Source organism: Wyeomyia smithii, chromosome 2 (assembly GCF_029784165.1).
Source record: "Wyeomyia smithii strain HCP4-BCI-WySm-NY-G18 chromosome 2, ASM2978416v1, whole genome shotgun sequence".
NCBI classification, from domain to species: Eukaryota; Metazoa; Arthropoda; class Insecta; order Diptera; family Culicidae; genus Wyeomyia; species Wyeomyia smithii.
In genome coordinates, this window is record NC_073695.1 from 199,156,572 (window position 1) to 199,175,963 (window position 19,392).

General features: G+C 36.1%; 3 protein-coding genes and 1 long non-coding RNA gene across 5 annotated transcripts in view; 3 read left to right on the forward strand and 1 right to left on the reverse strand.

Annotated features, from left to right (window-relative positions):
- Positions 1–3,011: 3,011 nt before the first annotated feature.
- On the forward strand, positions 3,012–5,280 carry LOC129724313 (ATP-dependent RNA helicase vasa-like). The gene has a single exon (XM_055679071.1). The coding sequence runs from the start codon at positions 3,139–3,141 to the stop codon at positions 5,128–5,130; it is 1,992 nt and encodes a 663-aa protein (XP_055535046.1). The 5' UTR covers positions 3,012–3,138; the 3' UTR covers positions 5,131–5,280.
- Positions 5,281–6,203: 923 nt separating this feature from the next.
- Positions 6,204–7,018, forward strand: LOC129724315 (uncharacterized). The gene is made up of 2 exons (XR_008727905.1): positions 6,204–6,592; positions 6,650–7,018. It is a non-coding gene; the product is annotated as an uncharacterized LOC129724315 (long non-coding RNA).
- A 209-nt stretch (positions 7,019–7,227) lies between these two features.
- On the reverse strand, positions 7,228–8,077 carry LOC129724314 (uncharacterized). Its single transcript, XM_055679072.1, has 2 exons — positions 7,798–8,077; positions 7,228–7,736 (listed from the first exon to the last, which is right to left on the reverse strand). Exons 1-2 carry the CDS (start codon positions 7,944–7,946, stop codon positions 7,430–7,432), a joined length of 456 nt encoding a protein of 151 aa, XP_055535047.1. The 5' UTR covers positions 7,947–8,077; the 3' UTR covers positions 7,228–7,429.
- Positions 8,078–10,182: 2,105 nt separating this feature from the next.
- The window catches only part of LOC129721523 (dnaJ homolog subfamily B member 6-B), a 173,272-nt gene continuing 164,062 nt past the window's right edge, over positions 10,183–19,392 (forward strand). Inside the window, exon 1 of one of the 2 annotated variants that reach the window (XM_055674197.1) lies at positions 10,183–10,338. The gene's annotated coding sequence lies outside the window, so the exon portion shown is untranslated. The remainder of the gene's footprint in view (positions 10,339–19,392) is intronic. The other variant, XM_055674199.1, reaches the window with a different exon arrangement.

The window sequence follows — 19,392 nt, forward strand, 5'->3', positions numbered from 1 at the left end:
AATATTACAAAGTATATCTGTTAAAAAAATTTGACAGATGCTACACTCAAAATATATTTCACGTTTTAATTTCCAGGAAAAGTTTTGTGAATAGTTTCCTCTGTCATTTTCACGTTGATTTTACGGGATTGTCGTTTAAGTTCATCATGAATTGGTGAGATGATTTATCCAGTGAATCTTATTCAGTAGACATACACATTTCATGTGAGTTTCACGTAGAATTCAACTACCGGTAAAGTGAAAAGTATTTGATTATCTGATAGCTACTACGTTTTATACAACGTATATTTTTTAAATGTGGTTTCCCCAATTCTTAAGAGACAGAAAATAATTTTAAGAAATCATCGAAATATGTTGCTTGATAATTCGCACGGGCATGAATAATCGTCTATTCGTAAATAAATTAAACTACATAAAACCACAGATAACAGACATCCAAGCTAGAACAAAAAACTCCAGAAATCGTGTGTAAGATTTCAAATTCTTACTTGTTTGGAATGCTAACGACATCTTCCTGCAACTTGCGACTTTAACCACTTTAGTGATGGCAGCGCTGGTTTACGGTCAAAGCTGCCAGACGCATGAAAATTCTTACAGATTATACAGTCGCTGTTTATGCAACGATATAACATAGATTTTGTGAGGTTTATGTATTTATTTATTCAAACCAACACTAAAACCAACAAATTTATCGCAAATATACAGAGGGATTGAATAAAGAAGTCGATAATGCACACATTACGACTGCTCAAAATTTCTACATTTGAAAACGGCAACCATTCTCATTGCGATAATATCGATAAAAGCTGGAAAACTATCGATTTCATCGAATCATTGACCACTAAGTGTTCTTAGCGCCACCATACTGCGTATTGCGACATGCTAAAAAACCGTTGCGTCTTTTTATACATGAAGCAAAGTTAGCTTGGATATCTATTATCTGTGATAAAACTGATAAAAATTACGACATTTGGCGACGATATTCACTGTTAGCTGCAACTGTTTATGTTCAGATACCTCCTTGACCTTTAAACTTAGTCTGTGTGAAATCCGTCAAGACTCGATGCCAAATTTTCTGGTTTTTCAAAAGCTCACTTATTGGCAAGCCATCGGGAAATTCGATTTTATGTTTGAAGACTGAATCAGGCAACATCTTCGCCATTTTGATTTATATATATTTTCGCTCAGAGAGTTCACGCGGTACTTTTTCTGATCTTCGGTTTGACGTTGCCATGTTCACGTAGATGCTACGCGATAAAACATAGTATGCACGTGATTTAAACGTAGATGTCATGTATCACATAAATCATGCAAAATGACAGAAAATGAAAATCTTACAAAAAAGTTGGTACAAAATGAACTACTCGAATGGTACCATACACTGAATAAAATCACTGTTTGAGTAGTTTATGAAGGCGGTGTACCTGCGCAGCCCTGAATTTGTCTCGTTCCCACTCGGAAAATGCTGCATTGATTTTGTAAAGGACTTTTTGACAATTCCTTGTGGGGTTTTCTTCGGGGACTGTGTTACGTATGTCTTATGTAAGTAGTACATACATACATCCCATACATAAGACATTCGTAACACCGGAGTTTTGTTCTGGTACACGTCGCCCTATAGTAGTCTGTACTCCGTCCTGTCTAACTGCAAATAATGAACAAAATTAATTTTCGTTTTCTCGGCTTCATCGAGCCCCAGAGAAAATCCCATAAGGAACTGTTAAAAACAAAACAAAATCAATGCAGCATTTTTCGAGTGGGAACAAGACAAATGCAGGGCTGCGCAGGTACCCAGCCTTCATAAGCTACTCAAACAGAGGTTTTATTCAGAGTATGGTGCCATTTGAGTGGTTCATTTTGTACCAACTTTTTTGGAAGATTTCTTTCTGAGCGTTACGTATGTCTTATGTATTGTCCTGTGCACTGAACAGTTGGCTGCGAATTATGTGTATAACAAGCAGAAGATCAAGTTCCGTTCCGTTTACAAAAGCTGATCGAATTTGGGGAATTTTTCAGCAAATTTCAGCAACATAACTCGATGAACATTCTGCAAATATATCGATCTACCGTGAACCAGCAAGTATTGACATTTCGTTTGCCAAAGTTCTTGAGAGTTCTGCCGAAAAATTGTAGAACATTTCGCTGAATTTACCAGAGTTCTTGGCAATAAAATTTAAGTGTGTATTTGAAACTGTCTATCCCCTACACACAAAAAAATATTACCAAGCGAACACGTAAAACAACGTAAATTTACGTAAACCTGAATGTTTTCACCGAGCCTTTGGCATCCCTATACCGATTAACAGTGAATGACAATGAACTCATGTCCTGGGCTCAAATTAATTTGTGCCCGCTGTCAGCAGTGAGATAAACATGTATGAAAAGAAGCTGTGATATGCTATCTCGTTTTTACATATGTTGAGATGTTAGCCCTTGAAACACCGCGTGATGCCAAAGGGGTGGTTTTCACTGGTTTAGGTAAATAATACGCATAAAAATTGGTGAAAACAACGCAACAGCTCAATAAAATGCGAATACCTAATTTTGGGTAAAAATTTGTATGGAGTTTTTGATAATGATATTGATATTTCAAGGTGTTCAATTTGACCTAAATGATGACTTCCGTGCAGGTACTCAAAAGTAGGTAAATCACTTTTACTTAAAAGTACCTTCCCGCACAAAAGGGCTGATTTGCGTCAAACATACGCATATTTGGGCAGCTTTATATTTCTGTGTAGGTGTTAATGGCATCTGAAACGATCGAGGGAATTACCCACAGATGATACCAACCTAAATTTTGTACAATTCGGGTTATTCGCGTTGAAAGAGATTTCGAAGGCTGTTCGCACCTACGTGAACTCTCGTATGTAATTGTCAAAATGTGCGTGATGACAAAAGTAAAAATAGTTCCTTCTCTTTTTTTCGCACGCAGAAACCAAACAAATATCAGCAACACAGTCAACGCGAATTTGTGAGATTTTGTTAGAAAAATTCATTGACGTGCAATTTCCGGTTTATATTCTGCAAGTATTGACCGCGTGAGCACGTTGTTTTTCCGCTTTCTGCCTTGCATTATCGTGCGGCTTCGTTCTCGATATTCAAAATTAAAGTGTTATTAAGAACCGATTCGTGATCATCATGAGTGACGAATGGGATGAGAACGCTGATGCCGGCAAGTCGTTCGGCCAGACTTATCAGGACAAGGACAACCAAGATAGTGAACAAGACTCATCGCAAGGTGGCTATCGTAGCTACGACCGAGGCAGTAGCCGTCGTGGAGGACGAGGAGGTCGCAGCGGATATGGCGCTGACCGCAGCGATGAAAACGATCACAGTGATAATTTTAATCAAGATCGGGAAGAAAACGGATATGAAAGAAACGATGAGAGAGGCGGATTTCGCGGTCGAGGCAGAGGCCGCGGTCGTGGTCGCGGGGGTGGCAACCGTGGTTTCAATAACGGATATGGTGAGCATTGTGATCGCGACCGCGAGGACAACGATTATGGCAACGGTGGAAATGAAGAAAGAGGTGGGTTCCGTGGACGAGGCCGTGGTCGTGGCGGCAGAGGTGGTGGACGCAACAGCGGTTTTGGTGGTGGTGATTACAACAACGACGGTGGAGATGATTACGGAAATCGTGGGGGGAGTGACGGGTTCAGGTCTCGCAGAGGCGACAATAATAATAATTTTGGTGGCGATGACGACCAAATTAAAACTGATAAACCCAGAGAGCTGTATATTCCTCCCGCGCCAACCGAAGATGAAGATGAAATCTTTGGGTCCAGCATCAGCTCAGGAATTAATTTTGATAAATTTGACGAGATTAAAATCAATGTGACCGGAGAAAATCCACCGAAACCAATAACATCTTTCGCCGAATCTGGTCTACGTGATTATCTGCTTGGTAATGTGAGGAAGTCTAACTATACGAAACCGACTCCCATTCAAAAGCATGCAATACCTATCATTATGGATAAACGAGACTTAATGGCCTGCGCCCAAACTGGATCCGGTAAAACTGCTGCTTTTTTATTGCCCATCATCAATACTCTGCTCAATGACAACGATGATATGGAACCGGGCCATCCGTTTGTGGTAATTATCGGCCCAACTCGTGAGTTGATAATACAGATATTCCAGGAGGCGCGAAAATTTGCACTGGGAACAATATTAAAGGTATGTCTAGCTTACGGTGGAACTGCTAGCAGACATCAGATGGACGCGATGGCAAACGGTTGTCATATTCTTGTTGCTACGCCCGGTCGTTTAATAGATTTCGTTGATCGACAAGCCATTAGTTTTGATAAAATCAAATTTGTCGTCCTGGACGAGGCTGATCGAATGTTGGACATGGGTTTTATGTCCTCGATCGAAAAAGTGATGAACCATGAAACGATGCGTCCAAACGGTTCTCGTCAAACACTCATGTTCTCGGCAACCTTTCCAGCTGCCATCCAAGAATTGGCTGGCCAATTTTTAGACAACTACATATTTATTGCAATTGGAATCGTGGGTGGAGCTAGTTCTGACGTCGACCAGGTTATTTATGAAGTTCAACGTTTCCAGAAACGGAAAAAACTGGAAGAAATTTTGGAAGCTGGAGATCCTAAGGGCACAATAGTATTCGTTGAAACTAAGCGTAACGCCGACTATTTAGCCTCCTTACTTTCGGAAACCAAGTTTCCAACAACTTCCATCCATGGAGATCGACTACAACGCGAACGAGAGGAAGCTTTGCGAGATTTCAAGTCAGGAAAAATGTTTATTCTAATTGCAACCTCAGTGGCAGCTCGCGGACTGGACATTAAGAACGTGGCTCACGTTATCAACTATGATCTCCCCAAGAGCATCGATGACTACGTACATCGTATTGGACGAACCGGACGAGTTGGTAATAAAGGAAAAGCAACCAGTTTTTACGACCCGGAGATGGATTCTGCCCTCGGAGCGGATCTGGTGCGCATTTTGACACAAGCAGGCCAGGAGGTACCAGATTTCCTACAGGGAATGGGTGGTGGTGGCGGTATTGGTGGATCCAGCCAGTTCGGCGGACGAGACATTCGAGACGCTGGTGGCTCTCGAGTCGATGCCCAGCCTTCCCAGCTGGAACCAGAAGACGAGTGGGCTTAATCACTGGACTTACTCTTTTATTAATGTTATTAATTTCATGCTGTTGGCTTGTATGTAGTTACAAGGGCGTTGTTTTTATTCTACGATACATTTACACAAAGAATGTAATGACCGCTGATTTTTTTGAAAAATAAAACTGTTTTCCACAAATACCCTTTTTTTAATACTGGAAAGCGGAACAAGCAAAGAACAATGCATTGGAAATACGTAATACGAATGTTTTAAAATTACTAGTTAAAAGAGCAATATTGTCTTTTCTAAGGTAAAATAAAGGCATTGGCATTCTGCATCAACGGTTTAAATATACGTTTAAACTTATAAGTCTGCATATCTGATATTTATGGTAAAAAATCAATTCGTACAATATTTTGCGCATTTCACCAGAAAAGTCGGATAAGTTTCAATATTTTTAATGACTTATCTAGTGTCGAATAGATTTTAAAATCAAATTCCGGAATGTTCACCTAATCGGAACTTATACTGTTTACGTACAAATAGCGTTTAGTAATGAACATGGCTTTTTTAATGATTCTAAAACTGGAGACATTTAATGTCTATCATTAATACTGTAGAAGTAAATACATATTATTTGTATTTTATCAAACAAAATATTATTACAAATACCATTGTTTCAAAATTCTTTCATTTGTGGTAATTTTTTACCGCGCTATTTCGTGCAATATCATACGCGCGGGAAACTTAAACTCGACTTTTACCTATCTCAAATATTTCTTTTGCTGAAAAATGCATTTACACCGCAAACGATCCTACCATAGCTCGTGAAATTAAAGTCTTTGTTAAACGAAATTGTTTATTTTTATTGAGACGCAAAAACTTACCATGATTCAGCCTTTCGTGACTAATCCAAAATTTGTGAATGATTTGTTCCAAACATTCCGGTGAAAGGTTACACAGTCACCGAATTCGATCTATGAGATTATTTGCTAGGTAATGTGCAGAAAAATTACACGGACCCAACACCAATTTGAAAACATACCTGGATTATAAATTGGTGTAGTCGTAAACCAACTTTATGTTAGCGTAAAATAGCTTATAAAAACTGTACAGCTAAACTGAAACGCGATACTTGGCACGATATTCATAGTAGCGTGATGCAGTCAGCAGAAGACAGTCACAAAATTTTGCAAAAAAAGAGGTAAATGTGGTTTGTTTGATTATATTTTAGATATTTCCTGCATACAAATCAAGAGCACATTGGCCGCACAGTATCATGGATCGTTTGCATTTAGACCGAACGCAAACTATGCAAATAGCAAGCAAATCAAATGTTTAAACAGTCAATCTAAATCTGAGTTAAATTAAATGAAAAGCCGGTTTTGTTCATAGTTCTGAGAAACGTATAAAATAGCTGACAAGCTTTCGAAATGCATCACTTCTCGTTGTTCATTATAACGTACACCTGCTGCTGCCTTTGACTTCACAAAAAATGTTGGTTAATTTGGTAAGAACCTCTGTTATTGTAGAATTTGTGCTTATATTATAAATAATATATTTTTAGGTCCTTTTCTGTTTCTTGGCTTCGATTAACGCAAACACTGATTCTAGAACGATTCTGTTGACACCGGTTTCAGTCCCTACATTCTACACAACGGGCTACCATTCTAATGCAGCGGCTGCTACGGGTTCTCCGTTTGTACTTAGTTATCCAACAAATGCTGCAGTAACCTATCATACAATCCATGGACCACAGCTTGTTGCCCCTAGACCTTTAGCTTATGCTGCCACTCCAACTTATGCTGTGGCAGCTCAAAGCAAACCCGTAGACGGCAGTACCAGTGGTACAGTTCTTCCACTTCCATTGGTCCGTTCAGCATACACAGTTCCGGCAAACGAATTGATATTTTCTCAATAGATTATCTCAAACATTCATGTTTATTGCGTTTAGTGAATATTTTCACCGTACGAAGGTAATGGATTCTCTCAAAATAATTGTCGAAAGATAAACCGCAGTAATATAAACTAAACTCCTGAACAAATTGAAACAACACGTTTTTGAGCTACAGAACTAAGTTATTAAAAAAACTATCTTATGAAGTTGAGCATGCAGGCGAAATTAGGAAATGATTCAACAAAACATAATGGACCTCGTCATACTTCGAAGACTTTATTTACTACGCAATTTACGAGCGAGCGAAAACAGCTGTAATATTTGAACAAAGAGAACCATACAACAAACCTGTGCTGACAATTTAGTATTCACATGTTCCAATTCAGTCGCTGTTTAAATCCTAGCCAGCTGATGGTTTAATTCATCTCATACGAAGCCACTACGCCCTGTTTAATTCTTCTTTTGAACCACTTGTTTATCGTTACTGTCCAGATAATCGTAGGTCAACTTGGCTAGCAAAAGACCAGAAGATAAACCCAATGTAGTGGCCAATGCTTGGTTACGTGGGATGGCACTTCGCAACACGGCCCAAACTAATATCGAACCGAAGCTGAAAAGCACAGATCCACAAATGCTGTAAGCAACTCTACGTTGATTTGGAACTACTGCCAGGTGTGGCCTGCTGTACAAGTACAACGTGGTTCCAAACAGGGTGTGTACCAGGAGAAAATTCGTAACATCTCGTTTCGGTAGCAATCTGAAAAAAATACATGATTTGACACAGGAATAGGGTTTAAAAATAGTTCATTTTTACACACCTGATTGCAATGGACGGGTTCATAACGTTGACTGAAAGAGCTGCATAGCTGACCATACTCTGCAGGGGGAAATAGTAGTAAAGGATGTTCTCTTTGGTCAGAGGCTTCAGGTTGAAGTTCTTTAGAAATGACTGGTTAACATCGGTCATCTTGATTTAGTCTTGCTGCGTGCAACAAATCACAATTTTTTAGAAAATCGAAATTATGTTCCGGATTTAAAATGCCGAAAATTCACTTTTAGCTATCCGTGATTGTGTAATATTAATATGACAATATTGCCGTACAGCAAAAATCAGCTAAATCTTCAAATGACAACTGCTCGGCAAGTGTCAAACGAAAAATTTGTGGAGACTTTTTAGCACAGGGTTGAGATTTTGTCGGTGAAAATTTCGCTTGCTGCGACATGACAGTGTTCTTATTAAATATTCATTTGTTACGAATTTGGTTGTTTAGCTATATCAGTTTTTTATATCATCTGGAAGAGCTGAATTTTTTAAGCAAACGTCAAAAAATTTTTATCGTTGTCCTTCAATTTTTCAATCACGAATTAAAACTACTCGAAATCTGCTCGAAATCACTACAATGACAGTTCGCCCATATACCAACTGTCATTGTAGCGATTTGGAGCGATTTTAATTTTTCAATTAAAAAATCGAAGGACAACGATGTGAAATTTTAAAAAATCACGTTTTGCTCTGAAAATTACACTCTTTTACCTAATATATAAAAATCAGAAATCCGTGAGTAGCTAAACAACCTAATTGGGTTGTTTAGCTATATCAGTTTTTTATGTCATCTGAAAGATCTGCATTTTCTAAGTAAAACGTGATTTTCAGAAATTTTCTATTGTTGTCCTTCAATTTTTAAATCACGAATTGGGTTGTTTAGCTATTCACGGATTTCCGATTTTTATATATCATCTGAAAGAGTCTAATTTTCTGAGCAAAACGTGATTTTTCAAAACTTTGTATCATTATCCTTCGATTTTTAAATGAAGAATAAAAAAATCGCACCAAATCGCTACAATGACAGTTGGTATATGGACGAACTGTCATTGGAGCGATTTAGAGCAGTTTTAAATCATGATTTAAAAAGCGAAGGACAACGATAGAAAAAAAATTTAAGTGTTGCTTAGAAAATGCAGATCTTTCAGATGATATAAAAAACTGATATAGCTGAAAAACCCAATTGAAACTGCTCGAAATTGCTACAATGACAGTTCGTCCATATACCAACTGTCATTGTAGCGATTTTTTTTCTCCATTTAAAAATCGATATAAAATCTTTCAGATGACATAAGAAACTGATATAGCTAAACAACCCAATTTCGCAGGTTGGTCAATTTCGTATCAAATGTCTAAACAATGACGAAAACCACAATATTATTATTCAGTTGAATTAAAAATATTTTGATCGCAGCCCTCAATCGGTCTATGTTTATATGCATATCACATACATAAGACATACGTAACACCGGCGTTTTTTTCTGATACACGTTGCCCCATAGTACTCCGTACCACGTCCTGTCCAACTGCTCGACAAATAATGAACAAAATGAATTTTCTTTTTCTCGGCTTTATTGAGCCATAAAGAAAATCCCATAAGAAACTGTCAAAAAGTTATTTACAAAATCAATGCAGCATATTTCGAGTAGGAACGAGACAAATGCAGGGTTGCGTAGGTACACTGCCTTCAAAAACAACTCAAACAGTGACTTTATTCAGACTGTAGTACCATTCGAGTAGTTCATTTTGTACCAAATTTTTTGGAAGATTTCTTCCTGAGTGTTACGTATGTCTTATGTATGTGTGCATATTGTGCATACAGAGAAAAATCGGAAGCTATGAGTCGCACGTCTGATAAAGATTGTCCAGCGAATTTCGTAGTATTTAATAAATGTAGTCTTTGATTCAACATAAAATGTCCCAAAATATGCGACTGTAATATTTTCTAAAAGTTTTGATTGTTTTCTAGTCGCCAAACTATGTCAATTTAATCAAAGAACATTAAAACTGCATTGTACTGTGCGAGGAATAATCATGCAAAATGACATCGCTAGAAATCTTCGCGTCGCTGGACTCACCAGCGAATTGCAGAGTAGTGCTGCAGCGACAATATTTCTTTCACAACAGACTAACAGACGTAACACTAGAACCTAGCTCTTGTGGTTCCCAATTTTTATTTATTTATTTGTTTATTTCTTTATTTATTAAAGTTTCAGTTTTCACTACTTGGGTCTTTTTCATATGTTTGGCTAGATTTTTATTTTGTAGACTTTCGGGCTTGCACCGAATAATTATGACAGTTACCTCTACTGTACACTGTCATGCTAAGAACTGTGCTGGAAGAGTGCGGTTGCAAATTTGTTTTTTTTTTTTGTAAGCCGAATATACGTTATTTCACATGAGAAAAAGAGCACGCGTGGGTGTACGAGAAAACTTCCAGTTCTGTGTTCTCATCTATTTGGAATAGGATCAAAATTGTCTAGTGCGGTTAATGTTCAATATCTGAAGATAAATTTTGCTTTGGACTCAGTTTCCGGTAAGTAAAAGTGTTTTCCTCGTGTAGAACTATCGTATATTTTCAGTAGTAAGCCAATATTAGCTGCTAGCCATTATGTATATTTGCGCAACGTTTTCGGCTGCTTACAGTGGTAACTAAGCAAAAAAAAATTAATAAAAGTAGTGACCAACCTGACCAACAAATCAAACGCACAAACACCGCTGAATAGTGAACAGTGCTGAACCATTTACAATGTCAATAACCGTTTTCGCGCTTTCCGCGTTTGGCTTTTATACATACGACGTGAATGTTTTTTTGAAAAATTAAGCGGCCTAAAGGTAAAGCTGAAAGCAAAAGTAAAAAACGTGTTTTAAGTTGTCTGTATTGTTTGTTTTGGTTGGCATGGAAAGGAACTGAGTTTGTTATGGTATTACAAACACCAGTGTTGTTTTTATGACAGTCTTCTATCTTGTAATGCCGGCTCGCACATAATTAGTGAATCGATGTTTTGATTTGATTAACATTGTTTAATAGTTGTACAGCTCATATCACTTAGAATATTAAAAAAATGCGAAACATGTATGGCCTAAAATTATCTGATGATATTATTAAGTCCAGTCAGTGTTTGTCAACATAAGAGCGTTTCCATGCCAAGGACCTATGCACACTGTTTCCAAAGCTGCAAAAACGTGATCGAAATTATTTTGACCAGTGGCGTCGGGTCCACCTGGCCAATATGTGCACTGTACAGGTACCCTATTCTCTAATATCCGGGGCATATGCAATTATCTGAATATAATAACCTATAAAACAAGTAAGCATACTAAAGAAACCCTTCACATTAACCCGTAAAGACCCGGGACGGAACTTGTTTTTTGAAAATGGTCGTTCTCAGCACTGGAACGGCCGATTTGGGAAAACTTGGAATTTTATTCAAGGAGAATAGTTGCTCTAAGTTTTGGTAAAGGTGCCACCCTTCTGGACCCCTCCTCGTTTTCGTGAGACGCAAATATGTCTGTGTTTTTTTTTAAATTTTTCAAACATTGAGCAAACACTGGGAATTTTCATACGTATCAATTGCTCCATGTATCAAATCATGTCAGGTAGATAAAATATGGTATGTAAGAGTGAATTTTGAGGTTTCTAAATTATTTCAGTACAAAATCACTAAACTACGTATTTTCATAATAAATCAAATAAGAAAATCGTTCTTCAAATTTTAAGCTATAAATTTCTGAAGTGAGGTCTCCTGAATCAATACGCGATGGAATATTTATTTTATCATGCAAATATTTGGATAAAACGAATTTAAGTTCACTAAAGTACGTATTTTCATATAAACCTGATTTTCTTAGTTTCCCACAGTAGGTTTCAACTTGGCTCTTCAATTTTTAAACTTTATTCGGCAAAGTTGTAAAATCCAACTTCATCAAAGACATCATACATTTATCTGCCTATTTAAATAGATTTTCGGGCGTGTTCCACAGATTGCCACTAAAAATCAATTTTTCAATATAATATTCAGTAGTGATTTTCTAAAATTTTTCAATGAAACGAACAATTTCGTCAAAAAAAGTTTAAATTCCTTTGGCTATTGACAACTTAAATAATGCACTAATTTACACTAATTACGTTTGACTCAAAAAATTGATTTTGGAGCCGTAGTGTCTTCAGCAAGTCGTCAAGAGCTTTTTAATTTGAAATTGGGCTTATACAAATTTCGAATTCTTTTTATGTCCAAGTTAGCAAAGGGGGTGGCAAAAAATAAATAACACCGAGACGAAAAAAAAAATAAATTTGATAACAGTTTGTGTGCAAGTTATAACGTTTGTAACTTGCACTCAAATAAATGTTGAAAAATAACACTTTATTATTATTATTATTATTTATTTCGCTTGCCTTCGATTTGCCAACATTAGTGGGCGTGTCATTACGCTAAGTATTTATAATTGTTGTTGCTCTATCTCTATATCTGACGAACGGCACGCTACTGTTGCTCCAAATACCATGTACCGATATATTTTTAGGATTCAACCGAACATCTGTGAAGAACAGGTTTTGAAAAAGTAGATTTTCCCATATAAATCATATATATATATATATATATATATATATATATATATATATATATATATATATATATATATATATATATATATATATATATATATATATATATATATATATATATATATATATATATATATATATATATATATATATATATATATATATATATATATATATATACATATATATATATATATATATATATATATATATATATATATATATATATATATATATATATATATATATATATATATATATATATATATATATATATATATATATATATATATATATATATATATATATATATATCATAGAAAAACTAAAAAAATCAGATGTAAAAATATGGTTTCAACGATTAATCTGAAAATTCTAACAGTTGTTATAGAACCCATAAATAACACAAAAAGTGTGTTGGAGCTAGAAAATAATACCTTCACTATTTTCGTATAGTCGTGATCGTATAAATTGCACTACAAAAATCTTCATAGTTATTTCTAGGTATGAAATTAAGCTCAAAAATTTCAGGCTTAATAAAAATTGATACTCAAGCAAAATTTGTTGAAGCGATTTCAGTTTTTTGAGCAAGAAACAAAATATTATCTATATCCTGCTAACGAGGTACTAAAGCTAACGACCTCGCAGAGTGTCGTAATTGAATGTGAGATGAAAAAAGACGGTTTTATGAACAAATCAATGTCGGATGTAAAATAAAGTGCTTTCGCAGCCCCAATACAATGTTTTGCACTGTTGCGGTCAGCGTTCGACGAGGAATATCGAGATGGTAGGTCTCATGTTATGCTGTGAGATTATGATTTATGGTGTAAAGATAAATGAATACAGCCGTAAGTTGATTACTCGTTAGTGAAAATACGAGGTGTTCGTAAAACATGATAGTTTTATCAATCGTTAATATTGCACATCGTATAGTCGTTTATTTAATATCAGCTATCGAGAAATTATAGACGTTAATTGAAATTGATGTTTATTTATTGTATGATACTGTTTCGAGTTCAAAAAGTTTAAATGATAAAATGATCAATTGCTCTACACTCTCGAATATTTTGTCGCGTCTTATGAGAAAGTAGCTAAAAGTAAGAGCAGGAAAACGAAATGACTCATTAAGATTCCATTTGTGGCAGGCATCTAAGAATGAGTTGCACATCCGTTAAGGTAAAGCTATCTATAATATGGCCGGTGCCACCGAAAACAGAGATACAAACAAGTTGTGGAGAATTCCCCGCTGTTCACCACGTTATGACCACGAACACAATATCCGCCGCTACCCATCGGCCTTTGCCGCATTTAAAATTCTTGTAATACTTTCACTCCTGCCTACACATGTTGACTAAATCGACCGCAACATCACATGCAACCACAGGGTACGATAGGCCTCTCAACATCCAAAGTTCATTGGAAAGGCATTCCGGCTAGTTAATTATGACATTTTTAAAATTTATTACTTATTATCTCCGCGAGACCTCCTCGAGCGGCTCAGTGCCAGCCACAATAAATTACTTACGAAAAAAAAGTTCGCCTATGGATAGCTTCGCTTCCCGTGCTGATCTCAATATTCCTTCGGCGTGCGATTTATCTGCGTAATTGACTATCTATCTTTGGTTTTTACAGTCTTGTGTATGTATCTGATACGCGGAAAATAGTCTTTGAACGCCGCATCTATCCGAACTCTCAGGATTGGCTTGAAGAAATCAACTACGAACGTGCACAGGGTCTACAATGATACCTTCAATTTATTTTATTCATTTCTTTACAGCCATCGTAATGACGATTTCGAAACGCACAAACAAACACAAAACCATGAGTGGGCTTTAATCAGCAGTTTCATATCAAATCTGTTGTTTATGTTTCTGCTTTTTCCACAATGAAATTAGGGTAGCTGATAGGGTAGTGTATTTTAAGAAATTAAGGTAGAGGATGGCTAATTGCGATTTTTGGTGCTCTACTTTTGGTGCTCTGATAATAATTAAAACTAAAAATTTGAACTTCACTCCAGTTTTAACCAGAACCGTGACTATGAGCGTTGTACACAGCGTTCCAAATTTGTATAAACCCGTGTTTGAACCTCCCTGAATATGATAGTGGTCAATCTAGAGACCAAAATTTCAAATTTTTAGTATTTACACCCAAAATTGTGATTTGATTTTAACGGATATTTAATTTTAAAACAGAAAACGTGATTGAAATGAGGTCGATGTTTTTTACTGTTCTTGAAAGATGGAGACAAGCAACCCACGTAAAATAAGGCTTTATGTGACATCCATAAATTACGTAATACGAAAAACCCAGCGTTTGGATCTCCACCTCCATATGTAACGAAACGTAACGCCAACACCAACCCCCGCATCCCTCAAAATTACGTAACACTGTAGAATAATTTGCTTAGTAAAACTGCTCGTTTTTGGAGAGTCTCTCAAGAGATTTTTTGTTACGTAACGCTGATCATACCTCCCCCCCTATGTAACAAATGGTAATACTCAAGTATACCCCCTCCCCCGTATGAGCGTTACGTATTTTATGGAAACCGCCTTACTGTATAGTATTGAACACCGAATTGATTGCAGTGTTGCGCTGCGACTCGTATTTCTAACTCAACGAGCATTTTTACCCTCAGCAAATTTTAATTGGTTGTGAGAAGAAAATCAGAGGTTAAACTTGGCGCAGGCAAAAATTCAATTCGTTGATATATAAATTCATTTTGACGAAGGGTTAAAACCATTATAGAAAAATACATTCCTAAGCTGCTGCTTATATGTTGGTCGCACTTTAGGATTTTGGTTTAAAACCATAGCTCTACGTCAGACTTAAATATAAAAGTTCAATGACGATTTAAACTATTTTGATTGTAGGTGCAAATATTATTTTTCGAGTCTGCTCGAAAAACTCGAGACTGCACAAAAGCTTTTGTATTACCCGCCTTCAACAAGAAGAAGTATGACTGACGCTTTCTTCACTTTGTTCCGCTGATCAAACCGCGGCAAATATTGTGTAGTTCATTACATAGACACAACACCGAAGCTAAACTTGGAGTTATCAGCTAAAACACATTCGGCTTTAGCTGACAATTTTATGTTGCATTACATGTTATGTTCTCTCTTTAACAGCCTGTCGCTTTGGTAGTTGAACTTTTCTGGTACACTTACATGGTGCATATAGAAGAAAAAACAACAACACGCTTCCATATTGATGCAGTGTGTCATGAAACTACAAAAGCGTCAAGTCATGTCTGAACTTTCCTTTTCTCAAGATAAAGTACCAAGTCATACTAGAGGATCATTCACGCAAGCTGAGACTAAAATGGTCCGTCAGGTGTGGAACTTATCCAGATATGTCTTATATTTGAAAATATTCTTTCATTTTTTCACATTGTATTTGAATTTGATTTTGAATATTGTTTACCATTCGAGTTGATAACACTAGCCATTAAATATATTCTTAGTTTTTGTCGTCAGTTTTGTATAGGTGAATGGAATACTTTTCATTCACACGAGAATAAAGATTTATTATGAAGAACTATATTTTCGCTCCCTACTAAAATGATTTTATACTGGAATTACTCAAGAGGATTGTCTATTGTCCATTCGTCTGGTCTTCAGATTAGATGAATGAATCAATCCAATTTTTGGTCGAAGTGTTCTGATCGGTCTGTAAGCCATGCTTCACGAACAAAATGAAAATTAGATGACCAGACATCAGGTCAATTGGGTCCTAAAGCTATACTAGTTTTTATATATCATTTGAAAAAGCCGCGTTTTTAGAGCAAAACGTGATTTTTAAAAAATGTTTATCGTTTTCCTTCTATTTTTAAATGAAAATTAAAAAAAAACTGCTCGAAAGGTCTTAAATGACATTTCGCCCATGTACGGTATGTGGGAGAAATGTCATTCGAGGAATTTCGAACAGTTTGTTATTCATCATTTAAAAATCAAAGGAAAACGAAAAACATTTTTGAAAATCACGCTTTGCTCAGAAAATTGCACTCTTTCAGCTGTTATATAAAAATCAGAAAACCGTGTGAAACATTAGGACCCAATTGGGACAAAACTTTCCATATCAGCGTTTCTGAATAAGTGTTCAGTGACTTTTGTAACATGAGGCATGGCATTGTCGAGGAGTAAAATCATTTTGTCGAGGACTTTAATGCCAGGCTCAAATGCATAAGTTGTGTCTGTAGTACTCCTACGTCAGGGTGACGAAATCCTAGAAAATCAGGGAATGTCAGGGAATTCAATCTTTGATCAGGGAAATCAGGGAGAAAAAAAAACGATTTTTTTTCAGCATAAAAATCCAATATGGAACCTCTACTGATCGATTTCGTATCCTATCGGTTACTTTTTTCCATTGGAATATCAGAGTTGCGTTTATCTACGTTGTATTTTTTTTTGAGTGTTGAAAAATATCACGTAAATTAAGCATATATTTCAGGGAATATCGGCACCAATCAAGGATTTTAAGTGTGAAAAGTTTTTCGCCACCCTTTACGAAGTTTCGCTTGGTTGGAGCATAATATTAAAAACTGACATTATTTCCAAACTTTTGATAGAAAAAAATACTGAATGGAGAAATGTAACGCAGTTTTTACTTGAAAAACAATATTCAAAGATTTTTTTCAATTACAAATTTTTCGTAAATAATCAAATTCCAATGATGCAATATGATTTTAATAGTAATTTCGTATCATATAGCTTTTGGTGTCTAACTTTCTGAATGCATCTATTTTGAGATATTTTCAATTTTATTTAAAAAAACTCACTTTTTTACGAAACTTTGCTTGTTTTTAGAAAATTCTTGATTTGAGAATTCTTGTTTATATGGCATAAATATTATTGAAAGGTTTCTTTCACGGTGTTCTTATTAAGATACTTTAAATATCAAAGTTATAGTCAAAACCCCGTTTTTCGGACCTTGGCTCATATTTTTATTTCTAACATTGTAATTTTTCAATCGTTTTTTAAAATTTTAACTGTTCTATGAGAATGGCAAATAGGGATTTCAAAATAAATTCGCAAAGTGGCCCAAAATACATCGATTCACGAATTTTGGTCGAAATCGGAGATGGTCGACGCATTTCCTCGGAGTCTTGAGATGGAATGACCCATTAAAATTTGCACCTGTTTTGTGTAATAGATTATAATCTTCTTAAAAGATTTGGCATTTGGCTCACATTTCTGCTCATTCTCAAGTAGTATTATTCGTTGTCACTTATTTTAAATTTTATGTATCTTTTTCATGTTCATGGAACACCATCGATGCAAGAAATTTGTCTCACGATAGAGGAGCTGCAATCATAACTGAACAGCTCAGCAGGCAATAGTAATTTATATAATTGTTTGTTTGCAAGACTGTTCCTTATTGCAAACTACAATTGCAATGGGTATATCGGGGTGATAATTTAACTTGTCTGCATGACAAGCAGCATTACTCTTGAGGTTTATCGAATTGTTAAAATTTACCATCTCACACGGTTGAATGAATTTAAATTAATTAAACACGGTACAATGAATTTAAACAATAATTTCAACAGTAATTCACAATAGAATACAACTTTTTTAATTTGTTCTCCGCCAGCTTCAAATCAAAGTAAATTGACACTTGCCCGGCCACACTCAACTTTATTCGCGGTTCAACGCGGTCAACGGAGTGCGCTGCCGGGCACGCGATTGCTACTCTTATGCTTCATTGACTCCTCAACTAACCCGGCCTATGCGACTTTTCTGCGATTCAGCTTTTGCTGTTCGGCTTGTAGTCAACCAGTCGTTAAAGTGGATTAATAAAAAAAGTGCTGGAGTTTTTATTATTTCCCTCGGCTTGAGTCATACTAAAATTATTAAGGCTTCCTAAAGGCAGAAAATTATGTTCTAGTTTTGGGGTCAAATGGAGTGATTTAAACAGAGACACATTAAGGCCCTTTTAGCTGCTAGCAATAATAAGCATACTTTTCTTTGTTCTTCTTGCATTTTCTTGCCGGATTAGATAGTTTCAATTCAAAGAAAAGGTAAGCGAAGTATTAAGTGTTTTAATTGAAAAAGTGTTGATTTTGAACTGGTGTTTTACTTCATTCTGTTTTGTGTTGTTGTGTGCAATGAAAAAGGGTGGCTTCGCTTACGTACGATGTAGTTGTTAGTTTTTTTTTATGTTCCGAAGGCAAATTGAGTTTTTACCAGTTTATTTACTTATTGCACAAAATGAACATTAAAGTTGTTGGTTCGCAGGTCGGATAGTGTTGGTCACACCAACCGGTTCATTTGGCGGCTAACTTCAGTGGCTGCGAAATGCAGATAATTTAAAATGCACTTATTGCCCATTTCACTTTCGTTTTCCGATTAGATTGGCTTTTTTTTTGTCACTGCAGTGAGGGATTGCAGGTGCTCACCTGTATGTATGGTGGTTCAAGTAGGAACAATTCATCGTTTTTGCGTCGCTCGGAACTCGAGGAAATAGGAAGAGATCTTCGAGCCCAAGCAGCTACGTTCGAATGCTCACTCAACTCGAGTAAGATCAATGAATTATTTCGTTTTTTATACCTACCTCCTCATGGCGATTGCCGAGAAGTGATTTTTTTCTGGTTCGAGTGAAATACACATAATTTCACGCATGATTAGAGCTGCACGCTTAGTTGGCCGGGGCAATTCACAGGTAATTGGCATCCCGGTGCGAGTAACTGCTGGTGCGCAAAGTACCTCGGTAACCTAAAAGGGCAACAAATGATAGTGAAAAGTGTGATTATATACCGAGTTTTACACGGTCTGGATAAATAATTAGTTTACTTTCTCGGTCATGGTTCGACAAGTAGGTGTATGTGACACGATACGAAGGAAAAGTATACAATCGCATACGGGTTTTTTGCAGAAAAGCTTTTCGGTAAGGAAGATTTTATTTTATAATAAACGAAAGCATTTCCATTTACTAGTTGAATCAAATTATAAACATAATTTTTTTTAATGTGCATACTTTTAGCACAAAAAAGTGTTACTGATGTAAAAACTTCCAGACAAATGATTT

What these genes read in the sequence shown, in the direction of transcription:
- LOC129724313 (XM_055679071.1), top strand. Translation starts at nt 3,139, where the DNA reads ATGAGTGACGAATGGGATGAGAACGCTGATGCCGGCAAGTCGTTCGGC.
- LOC129724314 (XM_055679072.1), bottom strand. Translation starts at nt 7,946, where the DNA reads ATGACCGATGTTAACCAGTCATTTCTAAAGAACTTCAACCTGAAGCCT. An exon ending in AACCCGTCCATTGCAATCAG is followed by an intron (nt 7,737 to 7,797) that starts GTGTGTAAAAAT and finishes TATTTTTTTCAG; the next exon opens with ATTGCTACCGAAACGAGATG.